This window comes from Olea europaea, unplaced genomic scaffold (assembly GCF_002742605.1).
Source record: "Olea europaea var. sylvestris unplaced genomic scaffold, O_europaea_v1 scaffold2103, whole genome shotgun sequence".
NCBI lineage: Eukaryota > Viridiplantae > Streptophyta > Magnoliopsida > Lamiales > Oleaceae > Olea > Olea europaea.
Window position 1 is genome coordinate 98,749 of NW_019238971.1, and position 19,611 is coordinate 118,359.

Consider the following 19,611-nt stretch of genomic DNA (forward strand, 5'->3'; position numbering starts at 1 on the left):
TATTAAAAAAATATTACACGTAAATTAAAAACTTTTCCTTATTTTTCAACTACACACTTCCCATCAAGTTACTATTTTAAAATACATTTTTACATAAAAATGACTGTTAAACACCCTCTTCATTAATCATATCAAGTCCTATCCACCGCCAAACTTGCATTTAAAAAAAATAATAAAGGAAGAAGAACTTTATCAGGTCATAATATACAAACAGAAAAATATGAATTTACCATGTCATCTACACTTTATCAAATGCTTGAATTAACTTTCGAAACAATTTAAATCTATTTCTAGCACTACTCTTGATCACCATGACCTCCTTTGGTTGATGTGGATCTAGTTGCTTTGAATCTCACAAGTGAAACAAACGGAATGACAAAAAGGATCCATATAACCGATCCAAACAATCGGGAATAATACTTAACTTCCTTGTTGTATGCTAAACAATGTTCTACATACCCTTGTTCAACGAAATCCTAATAACTCTATAAATTTACTCGACAAAACAGAAGAAAGAAAATCAAGAAATGGAAATTCTTACAAGAATTAAAACAAGGGGTTAATAACCAAGAAAGAACTAGCTAATCAAGGTTTACTTCCTGCAAAATTTGAAGAACCAGAATCAAATTTATTCCCTATTTTTTCTTTCTTTTTCAAGAAAGGCCACTGCTTATTCTGTGTAGGATTTGAAGAACTTGGTGGGCGTTTCCTTAGGCCATTCATTTCCACTGCTTTTACAGGCTCTTTCATTGCTCCACTCTTTACTCCATTTACACAAAGTGAAGTAACAGAAGAACTTAACAATTTTCTTGACAGACTTTTAGCTTCGTCACCGGGATCATTGAGGCCCCAAGAAGACGTAACATGAAAATGCAGAAAAAGAAACCCTAAAAGAAGAACTAGCGTTCTGTGACTGTTTTTCATACTGATTAAGAAAGAAAATGAAATGGAGATGGAGATGCAAAGTGGAGGGCTTGAAGAAGCTTATATGAGGACTAATAAAAGGTTAAGCATGCTGCTTGTCGGTTGTACCTCGTGCTTCAGACTGACAAAACATGTGTTTCGTATAAATATATTGTATAGAAACCCTGAAAAAGGCAAATATGCAGGCCAAGATTGATTCAACAGCGTCAAACTTGGGTCTGAATCTGCAGGGAGAAAATTTTGTGCTAGTCTAATTTGAGTAGATATTTTGAACATATATTTTATATTTTGCATATATAAGTTATAAAATACGTGGGATTAATTGAGGATAAATTAAGGAGACACTTTTGAAATCATCATAGACCATGGAGACTCTCACTCATAAGAGAGAGTCGATAAATTAAGTCAGAAGAGATTGTTACCTAATTTTCTTAACCAAACATGTCACAACGAGTCGACAAACAAGACTCCAATCTGAAAATTCCTTCCTTTTTGTATTTAAATGGGTAGGAACTTGGAAGCAGCGTTACATGTGATGCTCATTTGACTAATTCATATCTCTCCACAAAATCATGTGACTTTTATCACATAAGCCACCTTCTTCAGTTTGCTTGTGACACTGTCCTAATTTTATAGTACTTAGAAATCTTTTAATAATTGTAAAAAAGGACCATACACAGCTAGGTTTAGCAGTGTAAGTTTTATTGGGATTTGTACTTAAGAATCCTGGGCTATTAGGATAAATTTTCATGTCTTCTGCAAGTCAAGATCATCAGTCTTACTTTAAAAAAAATAAAATAAAGAAGAAGTGAAACCCCAACTTTGAGGACCCCCACTGTTTTGCCCCTAAAGCTTTATGAGAAAGGTAAATCGCGAGATGTGCCTCAACAGACCAGGAAACAAGAGCTGCCCGTACACTACGCTTATAAGGAGTCCAATTCCATCTGTCTTATTTTGTTTAATTAAGTATTGTGTATTTTAAATATTTTTTCGTTTTAAAATAATTTTCTTTTCGTGCTTTCGCTTGAACTTTCAGTTTTAGAGTATCGGATCTCAACATGAGTAAATATGGAGACCTAAGGATATATTTGAAATTATAATTGATTGATAAAAATAATATATAAACACACTTTGATAGGTAGAAGAAGCACTAAGATTAAGGATAAATTGAGCAATGTCTTATGTAAACCTTAATTGCATCCCCAGATGTATGTACATTAAGTCCATGTGTTAATGAACAGTATTAAATCTCAACTGTACAAATACACACAGTCTTTACTTTTTTTATATTTATTAAATTTTTTTTACTTAAATCGTCATCTAATCTTTCTTACAAGACATGCCATAATGTGTTTTTACACAATACAAAACTTCTTAAAAAAATAAGATGATGATAAATAACATTGAGTATAAAGCACAGGAGAATTACATTCATAAACTAGTCACCATAATACTATTGATGGATAAAACTTGAATACTGAATTTGATGCAATAACAGATTAAAAGAGATATATGTGTAAAGCCTAACAGTTTGATAAAAATATACAGCATTATAAACCGTATGCCTGTGCTCTTTGCCAAAAAAAAAAAAAAAAAAAAATGGAATGGGAACTCGAAAACGGGCTGTTTATGTACAAACTACATTCTTATGTGGTGTTTGGATGATATATGTGCAACTCAAGAGAACCAAGAGAGCATGTACACACCGGGACGATAAGCCCATGCAGGGGGCAAGCGTGCATATTTTTCCATTCATGGTTGCTCGTCGTATGGACTTTCCATAACCTTCAGCGGCCTGCGAACCTCTTCAAAATCACCTAGTTCAGCTGCATCGATGGCACTTTGACATAAATAGTTTCAAAGAATGTATTTGGGATTTACGCAGTTCATTGAGATCTTCCTATCCTCGTCAGATGTGTCACTAGCAGAAAGCTATGGAAGTCAAAAAAGAACCTGTCAGCCACAAGCTAACAGGCTAATGGATGTCAAACTATAGGAGTTCTCAATGAAAATGGACTTCATGAAATGGCATTTGGAAATCATGTTCATAGCAACTCATGGATCATGATAGAATCAATTCTACACATGGTGGCAGTTTTCTTAAACTAATTCAACACTTCAGAAAGGAAATGAATATGAAAAACAGTGCATTCACAGTGCGGCTCAACTTTAATGTCCTAAAATAAGTCACTCAGAAAAGCTAAAACTTCCAAAAATGTTTCAAGCGTAGACTTAGTAAATGGCCACTTCATAATATAGTACATTGTGACTCAACTGTAATTGGACGTATGTTTCCACTAATATCAAAATCGTGATGTATAGATTACCCATAAACTGTCCCTTACCCCAATTCCCATATTACGCGCGTTGCAGTCAAACATAAACAAAGGCAATCCCAAGAGAGGTGTCAAGAAGAAAATTTTCATTACTCCTGAATATTCCTATCAGCCATAATTCAATCTTAAATACATCTCTCTAAATCTCAACGATGTACTAAGACATGAAAGCAATAAAAAATAAAAAGCAAAGAACGCTTAGAAATGATCAAACAACTGTAAGCGCAGTGAAAGGATTTCTTAAATTTATATAGCTTTGAAACTTCTGAACCACGAAATAAACGTTCAGATAATTGAGCAAAGGAAACCCACTGAATCCACCAAGGAGCAACATATGGATAGTGATGCGACCTTGCTAAAGACATTGGAGTGACTAAATAGTAAACCAACACTATGAAAGTTATAGTATAAATGCCATGCTCCTTCATATGGTTACTCCTCTATTTCCCATATCCATTGGCCTCCATGGGAAGTTAACTAACATGCATTCATCAGCAAGAAAACGAAAAAGGACTGCTAAAGTTATTCCACAGACAGCAGGATCATTAATGACCTTATTTTCCGAAAATTTCCCGCCCAAAAATTGTCATCTCAAAGAACAAAAGATGATCGAGTAAGGACGTCACGAAATGACCTGATGACTAATTATTTCAGATCTATGATTTTAGTTAGAGCTGGAAAATTCTAGATAGCAAGAAATTCCAATCAATTAGCCCCTGTTTGAGCCCCATTATTTCTCATTACATTGAATTAAATTTCTCTCTTTCCTCCTTTTAACCACACAATCTTCAATAAAATAATATTACACGTAAATCAAAAACTTTTCAACCACTCATTTTTCAAAAAAACACTATTCATTTCATTATAATCTACAAATAATGGGACTCAAATAGGGGCTTAATCCTCAAGAGAGTCTCGAAAATGGAAGACAAGTACATTCACATAGCAATTATCGTTTTAGCTTGTCAAAATCATCTAAATTCAGACAACAAAAACTTGAGATTAGAATGGCGTGCTTAAGATATTGTGAATGCTTCAACATTTTGTTTCCATGAAATTTCATTAATCTATGTGCTTGCTTCTCTTTCTTTTTTGAGAGACTGGATATTAGATCAAGTAAAAACTCCATTTTCAAGTCGACAATGTCCTGGACATTGTCTTTAATGAGCACCCACACTTCAATAACATTGTTGTAAAATTTCATAAATGTGGGAGTTTCAAAACAGGTTATAATACCTCCTGTATGTAGGATTGCACCCAGCTGGTCAATGCATCTTTCTGCTCCTCACCAATATCCAATAGAACAGCATTCAGGGGAATCAGTAGTCCGTCTTCTTGAATGGGAGGATCAGCTTTGATATGGGAAAGCAAACGAAAGAAATTTGTATAGTCAACCTCATCAACGGCCAAGTTTTTTAAGTAGTTCACTGATCAACTGCTTATTGTACTTTTGTAAACCTAGTTTTCTGGGCATTATGACTTGATATTCATCCATAAATTTGGTGCCATATCTAACAAATCAAGCAGATAAGTTGTCAAGATAAACTCAAAACTGGAAAGAAAGTCTTAGAAAGGGTTAAGCCATGAAAATACCTATCCATGGCATATTTAGCCTCCTTGTCGTTTATCATCTTAGCAGCAGAAAGAGTTGTGATGAACTGTGCAATGTTCCATAAGCCAATATCGAGTTGGTTTGCAAAGCAATACCTTCTCCCAGGAAGATCGGTAGTATTAGGTGTGTAACTGGGATCAAAAGCGTCCAAGAAGCCAAAAGGACCATAATCAATGGAGAGTACCAACACACACATGTTATCAGTGTTCAGCACTCCATGTGTGAAGGCAACACCCTGCCACTGTGCCAATAAGGAAGCTGTACGCTCAGCAACTCCTACTGCCCAAGCTGAAATTATCCACATCACATGCCAGAAACAGACAAATCAATGTAGTGAAATAGCTATATATGCATAATGCACATAAGAGAGAGAATGAGAAAACAAAAAATGATTTTAAGTCAATGGAGATGTAACATCATATTGGCCTTCATATTACATTAAAACAGGTGTCTATGACATCCATTTAACTAAAACAATTAGAGAGAAATGAGGATAATGTGATAAGCATTGTCAAGAAATGTATTAAAACCTACCACCCTACAATTTAATTTTTGTGTTAAACAAGGCAACTGTAATGTAATAATTTCTGCAATAGCTTACTTCTCCCCTTAAAACCCAAATCATTACAGGAAAAAGACTTTTGAAACTTATTTAAAAAAAAAAACTACGTTCCATCAAGAGTTATTGTTTAATCAACAATTTGATGCAGCCACAAAGATGCGATAAACTGACTAAAGCATGGAAATATTGCCCATCAGTAGATGAGAAAACGTATAATTCATACTTCTTGTTGTCCTCAACTAACATGTTATGTCTTTATAGCACATAGTGGAACCAGTCAAACAATACCAATAATGATCGGTTCAGGTAATGGACTTGAAACAAACAGGTTAAGATAATATTCCAGGTTGTTCCAGATTTCCAAAGTGATGAGGAGAATGAATTATACTAGTGAAAAATAAATCATCAAGAAGAGCACACATGATGAGCATAAATTATCCACTTATAAACCACAATCTCAACAATCTACATAGCAATTCATTTTTAAACTTCAGTTCCAAAACAATTCATTTTTTTTGGGCATTACATTCTTTAAATAACTAATTTACCGGAGTACTTGTTCGCAGTTAAATCCACAACTGAATCATCCTCCTCACCAGTGTTGAAAGATAGACTGTCGCTCTTACCAATGTTCTCTAAATGGGGGAAATGATGATGAATGGTGTAGTCAGCCAAAGTGCGAACAACATCAAGATCCTCCTCCCCTCTAGATGCATGCATTTGGTACGTGCCTAACCGGAGAAAGGATTGAGCAACTCTGCAAACAACTGCACCATAATTAACACTATAACTCTAGAACATTGCATGTTTTTAAGTCGCTATTTATTACCATATTGTTCTATAAGTGAATTGAACACTACATACTTTCCTCAAAACAGATCTATCCCATGAACATTGCACTCTAAAATTTAGAACAATTTTAAAATTTTGAGAACATCTTATTTAACTGAAGAAGATGAATGGTTGAAAGATGAGGTACAGTATCAGTTGAACAACTTATATACAACAGGAAACTTAAAAGACGTACTCGTAAAACGTATCTCGAGTGACATGTTTTCCAGTTGTCACCAGACAAAGTGCACGTGTAGTCAGGATTCCTAGAAAATGCATTGCCTCACTGCGAAGGAATTCCAGGATACTACTACGCAAGACTGCAAGAGCATCAGCAAACCGGCTGTATGGGGGTCTTTCCAGCACCCTTAAGCTGCAATTCCCACCTTTCAGAGTTTGAATTCAGAACCCCTCCAAGAGTAATTGCCCTACCATCACCCCAACTGACCGGCCCACATTCCAAAATGATGTCCACCATAGCATTGTGCATAAGGATTTCAACAGAACACGTCACAAAAGGTTTGGTAGAACTGGTGAAAGAGAGAAATGAACTAAGCAACGACACTTAGGCTCCGACCAAGGGTGAAGCACCAGAGGATATAAGTGGAAAATCAGGTCTTTCTAATCTAAAATATTATAGGCAATCAGGTATGAACATTATATTGTCCAGGAAGCTCATTTACATATGTAAAGGATACATAACTAAGCAATCAAAACTAGTCATATTTTGATATAAGAAAAAGAATGACAACTCACTCTTTAGAATCCAAACCAAGTAACTCAGCAACAGAATTCGACCATGCAACAAGCTGAGGATTCCACACTTCAACAGAAAGAGATATTCTTGTATAGCAAGCATGCAATACCTAAACGCATTTTGTGAAGAGGTATCTAATATGGAATGTCATTCATTATAAAATTAGCGGTAAAACAATTATTAATGAGCCAACAACATAAAAGCAGTGTTTCCAAAGAGCCTGAGCCAGGGGACCCGGAGTGAGGTGTTCATTAGGGGCATAGAAGCTTATACTTTGAGGGCTCTTGGTCAAGTCTTACACTCAACTTACTGAGGCAGTAAATGAGGTGTGCGCTCCTCGGTATTGACATTTCAGTATTCTCGGTTTTTAGCATAGATTTTCCTATTGATACCTATCATTAATCTTGAAGCTTTTGGTGGCAGACAGTCTGATAACAGATAAAGTATGATACCTATCATTAGGGGCGTAAAAGCTTATGCTTTGAGTTTCTTCACCTTGGGTTTTTCCCCCAAGAAAAAAAAAAAAAAAGGAAAAAAGAAGAGAGAGAGAGAGAGAGCTAACTTCTTGTTATGTAGTTATTATATTGTTGACTTATTATTTGTTATTTATTTTATCAATTTACGTCAAGACTCATCCCTAGCTTAAAGGAAAAAGCCTTGATGCCCAGTATAGCCTTTTCAAACACCGGATAGCAGCCAATTAAATATTCATCTTGGCATATCCTAAATGAACAGCATAATAAGTTCAACTGTTCAAGAAACTCAATATACCTCAATCATCTGATGAAGTATCATCAGATTGCCCTTGCACTTCGATTAGTCACATATTTACAAACCCAAACAAACAAGAAAAGTGAAATGGAACCCAAAAAAAAAAAAAAAAGTTAAGTTCTAAACTTCTTGTGATTTTTTGGAAGACGAAGACAGAAGTTTAACAAAGATGATGCTGGTATAAAACAGGAGAATTTATCCTGAAGAACTGTTGAAACTACGCGAAACCCTCACAAGGGTTTATGTACAAAGAAAGGGGGGTTGTATCTGAAGACATGGAAGGAGATGTTTTTATGTTAGCATAGTATATCTAGAGGCACAACAAATCGCCATGAAGCCAAAGACTAAAATGTCAGAATAATAACGAGTAAATTTAACCGATCTTTAAATTTTTTATCACTTACTTACTCATCTTTCACTTGTTATTGAATACTTACTCATCTTTCCATATAGTTACCCATCTACCACTCGTCTCTTCAAATAATTGGACAATTTTTGCGACAACTTTCCGACCACCAAGACCGTCGGATTTTTATATCGTTGGAAAGCCTACGATGTCCTCTACAATTATCACCTTTGAGTGGTAATTGAAGAGAACATTATGGACCTTTTTAATGGTATCAAAATTCAGCAGTTTTGGTGGTCGAAAGTCATCGAAAAATTATAGTAAAATTCGTCCAAAAAATCTGAAAATCTGGGCAAATTTTCAGATTTTTTAGGCGACTTTTGCGGCAATATTTTGGTCGAATCCTTTGGAGTTATGGGAGATTTTGGATGGTAATTGAAGAGGACATCGTGGGTTTTCCAACGGTATCAAAATCCGACGGTCTTGGCGGTAGGAAGTTGTTGGAAAGTTGTCGCAAAAATCGCCCAATTATTTGAAGAGAGAGTAATGGATGGGTAACCATATGGAATGATGAGATGAGTGAGTATTGAGTAATGTCTGAAAGATGAGTGAGTAAATAATAATAAGTTTAAAGTTCATTGAGCATTGAATAAATTTACTCAAATAATAACTCAAGCGCAATGCTTAGATTGGACATTTTATTTTTTACGCCAAGCAATAATAAAATTAGATTAAAAAAATCACACGTACACTCTCAAAAAAAAATCCTGTCTATGAAAAGAACTTCATTTATTATTTTTCATGATTGTATTTCCAAATCATCCCAAAATTACCATGATCATTTCGTGAATTTCAGTGATTACACGAACATCCATCATTTCAGATAATTAAAGAACTTCACAAGATTGCTAATTTTGTGTTAAAATTCAAAATATAAAATATAAAACAAGACCCATGAACGAATTAAATTGAATCGATAAAACAAACCTCTCGTGAAACTGAATCGGTCTGGGGGTCACCCGGCAGCTCACGGACAAATGAGTGAACCCACTTCAGTTCTTCCAGCGTCAATTTAACCCTATTATTTATACCATCATTTCCACTATCAAAATCATTATTCTTAATGTTATTATTATTTTCTAATTTCTGATTTTTTAAATCATGAGAAATAGAATCGACGGAGGCAGAAGAATGGTTATCCATTGAAATGATGAAATAGGAGTAGTGTTTATGTGATTTGAAGGTATTGAAAAGGCAGAACTGGAAGTTTGAGATGGGGCGGAGGAGGGCGACAATGGCAGTGGCAGTGGCAGTGACAGTGACAGTGACAGTGACAGTGGCGGTAAGAGAAGACGAGCAAGAGGAGTGAGAAAGTGAAACTGAAATGTGAGATTCAAAATACCATTAGCTTTGACTGGCCTTTTATTTTCCAGTTTTGCTATAAGTACAGAAAAAATAGACAAAATTTTTATAGATAGACACTTGGCAAATTTTCATTGATTTTTGACAAAATAAACACAAAAATTACATCGTATAGATGGCAATGGGACGGGTTCGGTAAAACCCGTGCCTCGGGGCGGGGCGGGGTGGGGTGGGGACGGAGCAACTTTTTGCCCTGTTTGTTATCCAGTTTAATTTTTTTTATTATTATTATATATTTTTTTATATTTTGAAAGTTTCGAATTATGTTATTATTAGAGAATAAAATACAAATTTAAAATAAGTTTTTAAAGGATGAATTGTCTAGAAATAAAATTATTTTTAATTTTTTTTTTTTTTTACTTTTTCTTCACAGGGGGCGACCATTTACGCCCCGTCCTGCCCCATGCCCAGCGACGAGGCAGATTTTTTTGCCCCATTCGGGACGGGACGGGGCAAATTGTCATCACTAATTTCTATCAATAATTCACTATATCTATGGAATTATTCTTTATTTTCTCAATTTTATTGCCAAATGCATTTTCTAATAAGAAATTGCAATGTCTAGAGAAGCTTAAGTAGAAATGTGTGCATTTAAATTGACTAATCGAGTTCTAGTTTAGGTAGCCAATCAAGGAATGCTTTGTGTATTTCAACTTATGATTATCTTAATATAGTTTTCATTGTTGACAAGTAAAAATAATATCAAACTCAACGTTCAATTAGACCAATTATTAAATGTTATGAAATAAATGATTGATCGATTAAAATTGAAATAGCCCATGTTTTTTTTTTTTTTTTTGGACATAAATCTCCTTAGAACTAATCAATGATGATAGGATGTCCCAATCATCTTATTCTATCGTAAAAAGTATACGATGAATTTTTTATGAATGAACAAATATTTTTATTCATTCATTCGAAGTTAGACAACAATAGAAATTTCTTGTTGAATTAAAATTATGAATAATTCCAATTGTACAGAAATCATCTCATAAAAACCATACAGAAGTCTCACATGGGAGTGGATCTTATGTGGAATAAAATAGTTCAAAAAATAACCACCCCTCTGCTATGTGTATGGTCTGTAACATTTTGTACGCACAATTTTCTGTACGTACAGCAACTCTCTAAAATTACGTACTCAAAACTAGTAAACATCACCAAAGAGAATATAAATACAAATACAATCAATGTTGGTTTCAAATTATTTTTCGAGTTCATTCGACATGCTACTCGGGTATAGTACGTTCACCAAGAGGATAATACAAATTCGTACTTCGTCACTAAGGGTAATCTACAAGTTTACAACGGAATGCATGCCAATTTGCTCGTAATACGTACAGGGCTAACTTGCCCATTCTTTTTCCTGCAAGGCATGTTTGGCTAAGCCCTAAAAGGGTAAGCACACTTACTGTGTAAAAGTGACTTGTATTAAAAATTTTCCAAAAAAAAAGTAACTTGTCAAGAAAGGGCAAACACGTTTGACTAAAAAGGTTACTTGGAAAGCAACTTTTGGATATTCAAATATGTTTGGCTAAGCTTAAATAATTCCATTTTAAGCTTAGCCATATATGCTCTAAATGACTAAATCCATCAAAGAAGATACAGTCACAAGTGCCATTTTTGCAAAATGAAAGAAATCAATTCAAACAAGATGAGGATTGACAGATGACCGATAAAATGGTACTCTTAAAACTGTTCAGAGAGCCTATAAATAAATTCTACAAGGGAATCCTTCTGAGTGTTACAACAGGCAACAAATACAGTCCCTACAAAATTCAATAGATTTTATAATAAGACGCCGCTGGCCAAAGTCCATTCTTGGTTATGACCATGAAATCCTCTATGATACAACCTTAAAAACCTGATTTTTGTGCCTACATTACTTGGCCTTTGGTATGTCGAGATCTTTGAATATGGGGCTATCAACTCCCACTCCCATAGCATTCAGTCCATTGTCGACGTATATAAGAGCACCGGTGATTGCAGAAGCCAGTGGAGATGCTAGGAATGCGGCAGTGTTTCCGACCTCATCTGTTCATTGGTCTTCAAAGTTTAGATACGAGAAAATTGCATTATTGGTCCCTAACCTAACTCATTGCCTCATTAGAAAGTTAGTCCTCGACCTTTCGAAGGAGCAAATTGATCCCATTATACAATCATTTCCCAACTACAGAAACCACGCCTCAATTAAGATGCAGTGTCCTTGCATGCATAACTTTTTAAAGATAGGTTGTGTTTTCCAACTGTGCTAGTGTTAGATATTTGAAGTGAAAAATTTTCTATGGGGACCACATAATGATATACAGAGATTTAGCACTTCCGTCTTGTGGATTGATTGTACAACTACAATGTAAAATTGAGGACTAACTTAATAGGTTGGGGACCAACAGTACAATTGTCTCTTCAGATGCAGTTGAACGTGCTCGAGGGACATAAGAATAAGAAACTGAAGCAGGAACGTATTTACAGAATTTACCTGCAGATAATTCTTTCTGAAGAGGTGAATTAGCTAGGGAGTAATCAATCATGGTATCAATGAACCCAATTGCTTTAGCAGCACGGCTCCTTAATGGTCCTGAACACATTTCACATTGCAGTTGAAAGGAAAAAAATGAGCAGGATCGCTAATTAGATCTGCCTAATACAGAGTGGGTCAACTGAAAAATGAAATCATTTCATGCGAAGGAGTCTTAAAATGGGTATACGCAAGTGTAATGAAAAATCATGTGGTTATGAAGACGCTGTATTCTTTTATGATGTCAGTTACGGACACAAACAGTAATATCTGAATCTGAAAAGATAAAATGTTGGGCAAAGGCTAATTCTCGGTTGAACAGGACAATATTACCAGCAGATATAGTGTTGACCCTGACTTTATGTTTTCTTCCTGCTTCAAAAGCAAGAACCTGCAGAACACAACAAATTAACACCTTCAAACCAAATTGTGAGAAAATGCGGGAAAAAACTACAATGATCATTCATAAACTTGCCCTTGTGTCACTCTCAAGTGCTGCTTTTGCTGAACTCATGCCACCTCCATATCTGTTTGTATTTAAAGTTAATAACTTCTGTGGAAAGTAGTAGTAGATTTTACACGAGAATAGGAAGAAATGCTACAAACTCAAATACCCTGGAATGATCCTCTCAGAAGCAATGTACGTGAGAGAAATAGAAGAACCACCTGCAAAAACAGCCCACCTTTAAATCCGACTAGCAGGTTTCACATGATAAGGGCATGTTTGGCTAACCTTAAAAGTTACTTTAAATAACTTTTTCTTCCATACGTGTTCGTATTTTTTAAGAAGTTACTTTTTTCCAAATTTTCAGCACAAAATATTTCTTTTTTGACACGTCTTTACTCATTGTCAAAAAATGCAAGTTTACTTCTTTTAAGCTTAGCCAAACATGCTTTCTAATAATGCTAAATTGGAAATGCAACATTTGAAAAGATGAAAGAAAGCACAAATAGTACAAGTAACAAGACATGCCTGGGTTCATAATTGGAAGGAAATGTTTAAGTAAGGAAACATAAGAATAACTTGATGCAGATATTGCTGCAAGATATCCCTTTCTTGAGGTCTCCAACAGAGGTTTAGTCACCTAGTTATAAACACCTCTGTCAAGATCAAGTGAAAATATTTACATCTGCATAATATAAAAGAAGGTGTTGTACCTCTGGGCCGTTAGCGAGTGAATGTACAAGAATGTCAATGCTCCCAAAATCCTGTTTTACAGTTTCTGCTACTTCCTGTAATGGCATTTCAAAAAACATGTCAGAAAAAGCATGGTTGAGGTGAAAGTAAATAAAATTAACTAACATAGTGAAGTCTGAAACTCTAAGAAAATACTAAGATTTTCCAGACCTCACTGGATAATCTTGATCAGTAAACAAGAAAAATTTACAAATTGAAAATAATCTAAAAAGGAGTTGTCTTCTTTAAGTGACGGTCCCATAAAACAACAACAACATTCTAGTAGTGAAAGAAAATAGCAGGTACCTGAACAGTCCAATTACTGGATCCAGCATAGCGCTTATTTGTTTTTATCTGATTGAAGAACAATAAAAACAAAATTCATTAAGCACCTCTACAACATTATTGAAACTTATTGGTTGCTATCAAAGAATCCTTATTTGTTGAGATTACATCTTCTGGAACATCTTCAGGATTGTCAAAAACTGCGTCTAATGGATAAACTTTGGTGATTTCCATCAAAGAACCATCTGGCAACCTGACATAAAATTCTTTGTAAACGAAAGAGATTTCTCACACATTCTCTTTGTTAAGTTTAAAAATGAAAGGTATATGATTAAAAAATCTTACACGCGTGATTCATCAAATTTCCCCCGTCGCAGGCTCATTTCAAAAATGTTTAAAGCCTATGTGAATTAATTCAACAATTTAACTAAAGATTAAACATACTGAGTGAAAGCAAATATATGCAGATAGAAAATTTCTGATATTCTACTTACAGGCACCCATGTGCCAACAAGAATTTCAGCTCCTGCTGCAGCCAGTGATTTTGCAATAGCCCATCCATATCCGTTATCATCAGCAATGCCTGCTATAAATGCTCGTTTCCCTAAAACAGCATGTACAGCTTCGTCATAAAAATACTTATGTTACACTGTTATCAACACATAGAGGAGCAAACAGTGAAATCCTGGTATTGCACTAACGTAGAGACCATTTAATCTTCATTATTCCTGACAAACAAGAACTTCGCTACAGATTATTAGCATAACAAACAATAATCTTTAGAGCACAAATACCATCCATGCCCACTAACTGTAAAAGATTCAAATTCCTTTGACAGGCTTGCACGTATTGACATATATAAAAGAATAAAGAAAGAATCTCATCCAACCACATGAACAACTTCCTTCAAACCAAAAAAGATTTCTTACTTGATGTGAGGGTCTCAACATGTAATTGAGATAAATGAAGAATATGATTATTACCTTATCAAGATAAGCTACTCCAATATTTTCTTCCTTAAATGCTAATGTTAAACTTGGAGGCAGTTAGAGGATACTCAAAATATTATTTTCTTCATTTTTTTGTTGAATTAATTTGTTGTGTTTCATCTCATATGCTGTTGTAACCATCCTACCCCAAAAGAATGTAATTATACCATATTTCGTTCATGAATAATGAAGGCATACTTTTAGTGAAAGGTCGGATTTAGTTATCCATGACACAAAATATAGAAAGATAGCAGGAAAAGTATGCATGAATATATGATTTTTACAGTAGAAAATGGTCTTCCAGAATCCAGTAACAAAAGGGGAAAAAATAAAAAACACCTTTCAAATTGATCGGCAATCCAGGTGCAGGCTTGTTTTCACCAGCTTCACACATTGCCTTTGTGACGACTTCATTAAATTTTGAGGGAGATGTGAAAGTACAGTGGAAGAGTTGTCCAGATGATATATGACAAGCACTGGAAAGCTTAGACCACAATGCCCCTTGATGATCGGTGCCACCACGTGCCAGGCGTGCTCTTATGATTCTTCCAGCTGAGAAAAGAGAGGGTTTAAAGGCTGCAATTTGCAAACTTGAAACTGAAGGTGCTGCCATTTTCACTTCAGAAAAATGTTGAGACCTGTTCGATATGCCAAAATTAGAACTAATCTGCCATAATAATTAGAATAGAAGTTCAGAAAAATGTATGCATAAATGTTGTTTGCATATGTGCATAATTAGATAAGCAAAATGTTAATGAAAGATATGTTCAAGATAAAATGGATGAAAATGATGTTGGAGATAAAAAGGGTGACGAACTTGGTGATGAAATGAATGAAATTGATAGAAATAATCTTAGAGATGTCTCGATTGAAAAAAATGTCAAGGATATTGGGAATGATAGGCTTGAAGTAGATGTTGCACAGCTTCCTTCGGATCTTGGATTGAGAGTTCCAATACAAAATTATGATGCTAATATTCAAGATATAATTCAAAGAGCATATGTGCAAAGGGGTCCATAATAACTTCGCAATCATGAATTTCCACCCACAAAAATAGCTAACAAAGATATATGACTTTGTGTTTCATGATATAACGAGCATCCTACTTGGTTGGAATATAATAGAGCAAAAGATGCTGTATTTTGCTTCTACTCCTATCTTCTCGGTTCAAGTGGTGGTTCATTTGTTAATGGCGAGTTCTCAAATTAGAAAAAGAAGGAAATTACAAAAAACACGTTGGGGCATCAAGTAGTGCACACAATGAGGCTCGGTTCCATTATGAATCATTCAAGAATAGAGAACAAAACATTTGATCATGTCTCTTTAAACAATCACATCAAGCTCAAACAGAGTATCGAATTTTTTTGAATGCATCAATTGTTTGTGTTCGATTTCTTCTATACCAAAGGATGGATTTTCGTTGACATGACGAATCTAAAGATTCAAAAACAATCAAAGAACTTTCTTGAATTATTACTTAAATTATTAAATTGGTTGTGTGATCATAATGTTGAGATTAAGGCTATTGCTTTGACGAATGAACCTGAAAATCACAAATTACCATCACCATGAGTTCAGAAAGATATTGTGAGTGCTAATACTTCTGAAACTCTAAATGTGATTATCAAACATATAGGGGATAGCTTGTTTTCTATTCTAATTGATGAATCTCAAGACATTTCGATAAAAGAGCAAATGTCTGTTGTCATTCGTTATGTGAAGAATAGACGCGTGTATTGAAACATTTCATTGGTGCCACGCATGTTTCGAGTACTACAACTATTGCACTTAAGGCTGCAATTGATCAATTATTCCCTAAGCATAGTTTAATTATATCTAACTTGAGAGGTCAAGGATATGATGAAGTTAATAATATGCGAAGTGAGTATAATGGTCTCAAATAATTTTTTGAAAGAAAACCCAAGTGCTTATTACATTCATCACTTTGGTAATCAACTTCAACTAACTCTTATAGTTGTGGCACAGAAACATCTTAAAATTGAAGCTTACTTCACTTTAGTACACAAATTGGTGAATGTTGTAGGAGAATTGACTAAGCAGAGTGATCTTATTCGAGAAAAATAAGGACTCAAAATTCTTGAAGCACTTAGTGTTGGTAAAATATCAAATGGACGGGATCTCTATCAAGAAACTACTCTTAAGCGTTCTGGTGATACACGTGGGACACTCACTACAGTTGTTTGGTTAACTTGATTCTCATGTTTTTAGCCACCATTGATATTGTTAAGTTGATTGCTATTGATACTACAAATTCCAAAACAAGAGGTGATGCAGATATTTTATTGGAGACAATATTAAAATTTGAATTTGCATTTAATCTACATCTCATGAGAAAAATCTTAAAAATTTCAAACGAATTGTCAAAAGCATTATAAAGGAAAAATCAAGATATTGTCAATGCCATGAGATTGGTGAATTGATGTAAAATACAACCTCAAATCATGACGGATGATGGATTAGATGCTTTTTTTGAAATGGTTTGTTCATTCTGTGAAGCTCATAAGATCAATATTCCAAATATGAATGATATATTCACAACTCTAGGTCGTTCACGATGTGCCACAGTGACAAATTTTCATCACTTCCATGTGGAAATATTTTATGCCATCATTGACATGGAACTTCAAGAATTGAATAATAGTTTTTCAGAGGTGAATAGTGAGTTACCACTTTGTGTTACGTGTTTGTATCCAAATAATTTATTTGCTGCTTCTGACAAGAACAAGCTGATTCGACTATGTTAGTATTACCCAACAGATTTTGACACAACGGATATATAGGAGCATGATGATCAATTAGATACATATATTCTTGTCATGCGCACCCATGAATATTTGGAAGGATTACAAGGCCTCAGTGATCTTGAATAGAAACTGGTTGCGAAAAATAAACATGTATCTAATAGTCTACAAGATTGTGCCATTAACCTTAGTTCTTCCCATGGCTACTACTATAGTCGAGAGAGCTTTCTCTGCAATGATTCAATGTCAAAAATCGTCTATGCAATCGAATTGAAGATCAGTGGCTGAATGATAGTTTGATAACATATGTTGAGAATGGTGTATTTGACAATATTGAAAATGATATCATTATGCAACGTTATCAAAGTATGAAAAATCGTAGAAAATAATTGTAATAAGATATTGAATGCATAAATTTTTCTTAACTTTTTTATGAGTTAAATTGTGCCCTCACTAACTCCATGTGTCAGCGTTCATCGCTGGGAAAATGTGAAAATATTTTTTTGTGGGTGTTAAAATTATATTTTTATTATATTTTGGTAAAAGTTGATAAAATGTGTGATTAAAAAGTTGTGGGTCTCTTGAAATATGTAGTTAAAATTAATTGTTGATTTTGACTTAGATTAAACTCTGAATTTTAATTTCCACCTAACAAGAGGAGCGTACATTTTTGCAAATATTATGTGTTAAAAAATTGCAGGCAAAAACCTAAAAACTTTTACAACTTTGATCTTTTAACATGAATTTTAGATGTTTGATTCAATAACCCAAAGTGAAGCTTTATACCCTATTCACATAACCTTATCTATCTCGCATCACTAAAATCACAAAGGAAGTGCTAAAAGCAGGTTGTGCATAAAATCCAATGCATTATTGTTTTAATAATTGGACATACTGTAAAAAAAAAAAAATAATAACAACTTATCATTATCGAGATTCCATTTTCTCAAACCCTCACCAAGTAAGCAAAGACCAAAAGAAAACAAAAACGACAAACAGGAATCTTTACTAAAAAAATATGAGATATTAAAAAACCCTCCAAATAACGAATGTGTATAAAGTAGGATATTAAACCGTAAATCTGATAAATTAAACGAAATTAGTGGAATGTCGTCTACACCAATATTATAAGAGCGCTTCCAAGTACTACATTTTACTCAATTCTCAGCAGCAGAAAATTTAAGAATCCTTCAAATAACAAGTGGATTTTTCACTAAAGTGGGATATTTACTCATAAATCTGACATATTAAACTAATTCGTAGCAATGACGTTTATACCAATATTATAAGAATGCTTCCAAATACTGTAGTTTACTCTTTCACATCTGCAGAAGTTCTAAAATCCTTAAAATAACAAAAGGGTTTTGTTAACGAATGCTTCCAATATGCATACCACTCAATTCTCAGCTGCAGAAAGTCTAAAACCCAATTGTGTTCTTTGCAAAACATATAAAAACCTATACACACAGACAAGTAATTAACTGTATTGGAGAACGAGAACGAGAATGTGTGAAAGAAGGACCTTGGTGTTACTGAGAGCGCCAACGTTGAAATCGCGTCGCAGTCAAAGGCAGCGGCCACCGTGCAGACTTGAGATTTGAGACGTTTCGTGGTTGCAAGTTCTATAATTATAGCTACAAGGCTATGGTTTGGTCGAATGACCACTCTGATGAGGCTGTTCGGTCAACTCCGAGCGATTCTTAAAAGTTGAACCCAAATCTTGTGGCCCACCGTCCGGCCTTTAGAGCACTGTGAGAGGGTAAATCGTGGGATGTGTTTCACCATATCAGAAAAGAAAAGCTTACACGTACACTGGTGTCCACAAAAAGTCCAATTCAATATCTCAGGAATTGAACTATCACATTGCGGTTGTTAATAAGGTAGAGACTACCTCACTCCTCTTTTTTGTACCATTGGATTATGCCCCGGGGGCAACTCCGAGCAGTTCTTTTATAGCCTGCTAATTGCCATTCAGTTGTATTAAGTGTTTGATTGGTATGAATTTTGTTAATTGATTTTTTTACCATTGGAGATAAAGTTGGTGCTACCTACAATAAAAGAATTCAAAACTAACGGTTGAAATGGTGAAATAATGATCAAAAAATTGATATTAATTGGATTAAAATCTCTACCAAACATGCTCTTAATAAAAAAGTCATATGGACAGGGATGAAGTCAGGCCAAAAAAATAGGATGCCTACATGGCGCTCCTCAAGGGGCGGGTACCATAGCCAAAAAGAAGGTCTCTTTAGGATTGTCAATGGATCGAATCTGTTCAAATTCGATCTGATCCATTAAGAATAATTATTCGAATCGATC

At 34.6% G+C, this 19,611-nt stretch overlaps 1 protein-coding gene and 1 pseudogene across 2 annotated transcripts; both read right to left on the reverse strand.

Moving 5' to 3' along the window:
• Positions 1 to 2,423: 2,423 nt before the first annotated feature.
• LOC111380182 lies at positions 2,424 to 9,531 on the reverse strand (annotated as a pseudogene).
• A 1,627-nt stretch (positions 9,532 to 11,158) lies between these two features.
• Positions 11,159 to 19,015, reverse strand: LOC111380177 (enoyl-[acyl-carrier-protein] reductase [NADH], chloroplastic). 2 transcript variants are annotated; one of them, XM_023003667.1, is made up of 14 exons: positions 18,815 to 19,015; positions 14,870 to 15,168; positions 14,036 to 14,145; positions 13,887 to 13,942; positions 13,710 to 13,794; positions 13,563 to 13,610; positions 13,238 to 13,312; positions 13,053 to 13,164; positions 12,694 to 12,745; positions 12,555 to 12,606; positions 12,413 to 12,470; positions 12,041 to 12,139; positions 11,417 to 11,595; positions 11,159 to 11,330 (listed from the first exon to the last, which is right to left on the reverse strand). In XM_023003667.1, exons 2-13 carry the CDS (start codon positions 15,141 to 15,143, stop codon positions 11,444 to 11,446), a joined length of 1,173 nt encoding a protein of 390 aa, XP_022859435.1. In that variant the 5' UTR covers positions 15,144 to 15,168; positions 18,815 to 19,015; the 3' UTR covers positions 11,159 to 11,330; positions 11,417 to 11,443. The 2 variants fall into 2 exon arrangements, with proteins under 2 accessions (XP_022859435.1, XP_022859433.1); XM_023003665.1 differs by having other exon boundaries at positions 11,165 to 11,595.
• Positions 19,016 to 19,611: the final 596 nt, after the last annotated feature.

What these genes read in the sequence shown, in the direction of transcription:
- LOC111380177 (XM_023003667.1), bottom strand. Translation starts at nt 15,143, where the DNA reads ATGGCAGCACCTTCAGTTTCAAGTTTGCAAATTGCAGCCTTTAAACCC. An exon ending in CACTTGAGAGTGACACAAGG is followed by an intron (nt 12,471 to 12,554) that starts GCAAGTTTATGA and finishes TGTGTTCTGCAG; the next exon opens with GTTCTTGCTTTTGAAGCAGG. An exon ending in GGTCAACACTATATCTGCTG is followed by an intron (nt 12,140 to 12,412) that starts GTAATATTGTCC and finishes AAATGTGTTCAG; the next exon opens with GACCATTAAGGAGCCGTGCT.